Genomic DNA, 6,266 nt, shown 5'->3' on the forward strand with positions numbered 1-6,266 from the left:
GTCGTGGGGCTTGAATTCAGCTTGGGTGCTGTCCCTGTGCTCTTCAGCTCAAGGCAAGCGCTCTACCTCTTGAGCCACAGTGCCACTTCCGGTTTTCTAGTGGTTTACTGGAGATAAGAGTCTCACAGACTCTTCTGCCCGGGCTGGCTTTGAACTGTGATCCTCAGATCTCAGCCTCCTGAGTAGCTAGGATTACAGGCGTGAGCCACTAGCGCCCAGCTTCTCTCTTTCCTTTCTTTAGTAAAGTACTGGGATTTGAATTCAGGGCTTCACATTCCTAGACCTCCAGCTCTTTTATTTGCTGGTTATAGGTGAGATAAGTTCTCACTTCTCACTTGGGCATGGGCATGGACCACAATCCACCTATTTTAGGCTTCCCCTCCTACCTAGGATGACAGGCGAGTGCCACCATGCCTAACTATCCATTGAGAAGGGCTCTTCAAAACTTTTCTGCCTGGGTCAGATGCTGGTGGCTCACACTGTAATCCTAGCTACTCAAGAAGCTGAGAATCAAGGTTCAAAGCCAGCTTGGGCAGGAAAGTCCATGACACTCTTATCTCTAATAAACCACCTAAGATCCAGAAGTGACACTGTGGCTCAAGTGGTAGAGCATTCACCTTGAGCTGAAGAACTGAGGGTTAGACAGTGCCCCGGCCCAGAGTTCAAGCCCCATGACGGGGAGAAAAAAAAATTCTGCCTGGTCTGGCCTTTAACTTCAAACTTCCCAATCTCATCCTCAGGGTAGTTAGAATTCTAGGCATGAGCTACCAGCATCCAGCAAAAAATCTAATTTCTGTTGGCAGAAAGAAGAGAATATATTTAGATCCTTGGAGTAGGGAATTCTTTAAGCAAGACTAAAGCCATTTAGGGAAAACAAAAAGTGCAAGACTGACAATGAAAGTAGTAAGAATTTCTGTGCTAAGAGTACAACTGGATAGCACTGCTTGATTAGCAAATGTGAGACCCCAAGTGTCATTCCCAGCCCACACCTGCCAAAAACAACAACAACACAAAAATGTCCACATAGTAGAGAACAAAATTATTAAGTTAAAAAGTTGACAAGAGGCTAGGAATGTGTCTTAGTGGTAGAGTGTTTGCTTAGCATGCATGAAGCCCTGAGTTCAATTCCTCAGTACCACATACACAGAAAAAGCCAGAAGTGGTGCTATGGCTCAAGTGGTAGAGTTCTAGCCTTGAGCAAAAGAAGCTAGGGATAGTGCCTATGCCCTGAGTTCAAGCCCCAGGACTGGCAAAAAAAAGGGGGGGGGCTGGTGCTGGTGGCTCATACCTGTAATCCTAGCTACTAAGGAGGCGAGATCTGAGGATCACAGTTCAAAGCCAACCCAGGCAGGAAAGTCCATGAGACTCCAATTAGCCACCAAAAGACGAGAAGTGGAGCTATGGCTCCAACTGGTAGAACACTAGCCTTGAGCAAAAACCAGCTCAGAAGTCTGGCACCAGTTGCTCATGCCTGTAATCCTAACTACTCAGGAGGCTGAGATCTAAGGAATGTGGTTCAAAGCCAGCCTGGGCAGGAAAGTCCATGAGACTCTTTTCTCCAATTAACCACCAGAAAAGCAGAAATGGTGCTGTGGCTCAAGTGGTAGAGCACTCAATTTGAGCTGAAGAGATCAGGGACAGGGCCCAGGCCTGAGTTCAAGCCCCATGAGCAACAAAAAAGAAAAACAAAAGGTCTTAAGCTGGACACTGGTGGCTCATGCCTATAATCCTAGCTACTCAGGAGGCTGAAATCTGAGGATCATGGACAGGAAAATCCATGACTCTTATCTCCAATAAACAACTCAGAAAAGGCTGGAAGTGGTGCAGTGGCTCAAGGGCCAAAGAAGCTCAGGGACAGTGCCCAGGCCTTGAGTTTAAGCCCTGGACTGACAGGCACGCGTGCATGCGCGCATGCACATGTGTGCTCGCGCGCACACACACACACATACACAAACACAGGTTTTACGCTTTTACTAGGACCACCCTTGGACTGTGATCCTCCTATGTTTATTTCCCAAGAAGCAGAGATTCTAAGCATGCACTGCCATGCCTGGCCAAAACTATTTTTAAAATACTACTAAGATATTATTTACCTTTCACTCTCATTTTCTCACAGTTGTGCAGTGGATTCAATAATTAAGAGTACAGTAAGCCTACTTTATTACCAAATTCACAAACTTCATTAGGTTTTAACCAAGCATGGTAAAAAAATAAATAGCCAATGCCAGTTGCTCACACCTGTAATCCTAGCTACTCAGGAGTCTGAAATCTGAGGATCGCAGTTCAAAGCCAGCCACTAGCCTTGAGCTGAAGAGCTGAGAGACAGTGCCCAGGCCCAGGGTTCAAAAAAAAAACAAACCTGGGCTGGTGACAGAGTTCACTTATTATAGCCCAGCCAAGCAAGTAAGCTAAGTAAGGGAAAAGTCCTGAGTTCAAACTTCAGTACCAGCAAAAAAATAATATAGTAGTAGTAGTAGTAGCAGTAATAAATTTATTAAAATTGTAAGAAATTTCAAAAACAAAAATTTTAGTTGGGGGCTGGAATGTAGCTCAGTGGCAAAGCGCTTGCCTAGCAAGTGCAACATCCTGGGTTCGATCCCCAGTACCAAAAAAAGAAAAGACAAAAAAAAATACTGTTAAAAAAATTTTTTTTAGCCAGGCACCAGTGGCTCATGCCTGTAATCCTAGCTACTCAGAGGCTGAGATCTGATGATTGGGGTTCAAAGCCACCCTGGGCAGGAAAGTCTGTGAGACTCTTATCTCCAATAAACCACTCAGAAAACCCAAAGTGGCACTGTGGCTCAAGTGGTAGAGTGCTCACCTTAAGCTGAAGAGCTGAGGAACAACGCCCAAGGCCAGAGTTCAAGTCCTATGACTGACCAAAAAAAAAAAAAAAATTATTTATATATATATATGATGAAAGTGGAGCTGTGTATGAAGTGCTAGAGTATCAGCCTTGAGTGAAAAAGCTCCAGGGACAATGCCCCAACCTTGGGTTCAAGCTCTATTACTGTCACAAAAAAAAAAAAAAAAAGGTGCCCAAAAGGTAAAAACAAAAGCTATGGTAATCCTAAGCCAAAAAGGGCACATAAGTTATTAATTTAGTAATAAAAGGAAATTTTAAGATTTGTTGAAAAACAGCATATGTTTAACAAAAGTTGGGCAGTAATATGGGAAAAATGAGTCTACCATCTGCACAATTTGAAATAACTTGAAATAACATCTATTAATACTGCAGTGATGTGTGTGACAATACATTTTGTCACAGCAGTGTAGCCTATTCCATGTAGTTCCAAGTTATGAATCTCAGACCTGTTGTACATATAGTTGAGGTAAATTTGAGTTCACTTTTTTGTCAGTTGTGCGGCTTGAACCCTGGCCTGCTGTCCCTCAGCTCTTTAGCTCAAGGCGAGCACTCTACCACTTGAACCACAGCACCACTTCCAGTTTTCTGAGTGGCTTATTGGAGCTAAGAGTTTCACAGACTTTCCTACCTGGGCTGGCTTTGAACTGCGATCCTCAGATCTCAGCCTCCTGAGTAGCTAGGATCACAGGGGTGAGCCACCAGTGCCAGGCTAAGTTTACTTTGTGTGTGTGTGTGTGTGCTAGTACTGGGGATTGACCTCAGGCTCTCAAGCTCTGGTTCAGCATTTTAGTTCATAGTACTCTACTGCTTTTTTTTTGCCGGTTATTTGGAGATAACAATCTTGTGGATCTGTCTGCCAAGACTACATATTAACTGAGAGTCTCAGATCTCAGCTTCCTGAGTAGCTAGGGTGATAAGCATAAGCCACCAGCACCAGTAAATTTGAGTAACTTTAAAAGCACTGAATTCTGCATTCTGAGCATTCATGGATTTTCCTCAATGGTGATCTTCTTGGAACCATATGCCCACAGATACCATGGATTTACTGTAGCTATATAAGTCAGGGATGGATAGTTTCCAAATGACCATCTTATGATGTTTCAAAATCCTGCATGGATAAAAGATCCATTCAAAGTGCAAGAGAGTGCTATGGGTATATGTATATCTTAGTGGTAGAGTGATCACCTGGCATGTGCAAGACCTGGGGCTTGATCCCCTGCACCATGAAAAACTACATGAGGTAGACCAAGGGTTTCTTTTTGGTGTCCATACTGAGGCTTCATCTCAAGGCCTGGTGCTCTTGCTTACAGGCTCTTACTTAGCTTTTCTGCTCAAGGGTGGCACCCTACCACTTGAGCTACACCTCCACCTTTTTACTAGTTGAAAAGAGTCTCTTGTATTTGTCTATCCAGACTTTGTTTACTTGTTGCCAGTCCTGGGGCTTAAACTCAAGGCCTGGGCACTGTTTTGGTGTTTCTTCAAGGTTAGCACTCCACCACTTGAGCCACAGCACCACTTCCAGTTTTTTCTGCTTATGTAGTACTGAGGAATCAAACTGAGGGCTTCATGTATGCAAGGCAAGCACTCTACCACTAATCCACATTCCCAGCCCATCCAGACTTTAAACCTCCATCCTCAGATCTCAGCCTCCTGAATAGATAGGATTCCAGGTGTGAGTCACCAGCATCCAACTAGTTACCAAAGTCTTCATTATCTACCACATTTTTTGAGTAATGAAATAAGCTGTGGTTCACAGCTCTGTCTCCAGGGCTTAGCACTGCCTGACACATACAAACATTTGTAAATACTTATCAATAGAGAAAGTCAAGTGAATAACCTATTCATCACAACAAATGAAGTACTATATTTTACAAAAAAAAACCCTAAAGTTCAGAGAAGTGATCTGGAGAAGGTATAAACTGACAATTGCACTTCAAATGCAAATTGTAAATGGTCTAGTGCAAAATTGTTTTTCTTTTTTCTTTTTCTTTTTGCTGTTAAAGGGGTTTGAGCTCAAGGCCTCATACTTTTGCTTGGCATTTTCACTCAAAGCAAGTGCTCTACCACTTTCAACCTTTTGCTGGTTGCTTGGAAATACGAATCTGCTCAAGCTAGTTTTGAAATGTCATTCTCAGATCTTGAGTGGCTAGGATTACAGATGTGAGCCACTGGCACCCAGCTCAAAATCCTCACTTTTTTTGGGGGGGGTGGGGGGGGCAGGGGGATGGGGAGAGGTTGATGTTGCACAGTTTACCTGGGAACTAATGGCATACTTCAGGTAAGAAAGAATAAGAGGATTGGGGGAAGGTCCAATCATAGCCTGCTCCAGTAGTGCTTCTGCAAAGGCAAAAAACAAAGTAAGGCTGAGTGGTTACAACTTTTCTGCATTTATCCTCCCATACCTTCATTCCCATTTCACTGGAGACCTGCCAGGTTGAGAATGTCCCAGGTGGCTCCTTTGGGAAAGAATTTCTTCATGTTGATTGCCCACTGGTAGTCGCTCCATCGCTCCTTCCAAGCTTGCAAAATGGCCTGTTTCAAGTTCACCACCTTCATGATTTCACTCTGAGGAGGCCAGGCTGGTGGCTGCCAGCTTTGAGATGGGAGAAATGGAGTTAGAGAAGAGATGAGGCTGGGGGGTGGGGAGGGGAACAAGACTGGAGATTCGGGAAGATATAAGCAAAGCAGAGAAACTGGATGGGAAAAAACGGGGGTGGGTGGGGGGAGAGGCAACATCGAGATGCTCTCAGGACCTCTCCTCCAGCGCCATTCTTCCTTCAAGTCCGGCACTGAACAAGAGGCGTCCAACCCGCTAATACAAACACTGAAGGGGGCAGAAAGGAGTTAAGCAGTTCCGCTGCCTAATTGCGCCCTTAATTCTAGCTGCGTTCCTCATCCACTGCCGCCCCAGTCCAGATTTCCACCCCTAAACACACACACACACTTCCAACCTGAAACTCTCAATTCTTCCCCTTTCATTCACCACCTCCTTAAATTTGAGCCTACCGGACAACCAAGTTCTAGATCTTCGGCAGCGCCATCTTGGCACCTATCAAGGAACTCGCTTTCTATTGGCTGGAGCTAAAACACATCTACCAATTAAAATTGCAGAAAAAAAGACAGGTTCCGCCATAGTGTCTTCTGGGAAGTGTAGTTCCTTAGGCTGGAACTGCATTTGAGCTGGAGAGCTTTTGAGACTGGGATTGATCTAGCAAGGAACCAAAGCTCAGTCAGGGTCTAGGGAAAAAAATTAGGTGTCACTCAACAACGTCACTGTCTACTAGCTCTTGAATATCTTTCCCTTATCCTCTAGTTAAAAGGCACAGCAAAGGGTGTGGTATTCTTTTCAGGCCTTTTTTGTTTTTTTTTATCCAAAACCTCTGGTGCCACCCTGCTTCCC

The 6,266-nt window shown here is 44.4% G+C and overlaps 1 protein-coding gene across 3 annotated transcripts in view; it reads right to left on the reverse strand.

Moving 5' to 3' along the window:
• The window catches only part of Med24 (mediator complex subunit 24), a 27,646-nt gene extending 21,734 nt beyond the window's left edge, over positions 1-5,912 (reverse strand). The window contains exons 1-3 of one of the 3 annotated variants that reach the window (XM_013038093.1): positions 5,873-5,912; positions 5,293-5,459; positions 5,121-5,203 (exon numbers count right to left, since the gene is read on the reverse strand). In XM_013038093.1, coding sequence (XP_012893547.1) covers positions 5,121-5,203; positions 5,293-5,422 — 213 coding nt within the window. In that variant the 5' untranslated portion in view covers positions 5,423-5,459; positions 5,873-5,912. Of the gene's footprint in view, positions 1-5,120; positions 5,204-5,268; positions 5,460-5,817 lie in introns of those variants that run through there. The other 2 variants (XM_013038094.1, XM_013038095.1) reach the window with 2 other exon arrangements.
• Between the last annotated feature and the right edge of the window lie 354 nt (positions 5,913-6,266).

The sequence above is a fragment of the Dipodomys ordii genome, unplaced genomic scaffold, assembly GCF_000151885.1.
Source record: "Dipodomys ordii isolate 6190 unplaced genomic scaffold, Dord_2.0 Scaffold7, whole genome shotgun sequence".
NCBI lineage: Eukaryota > Metazoa > Chordata > Mammalia > Rodentia > Heteromyidae > Dipodomys > Dipodomys ordii.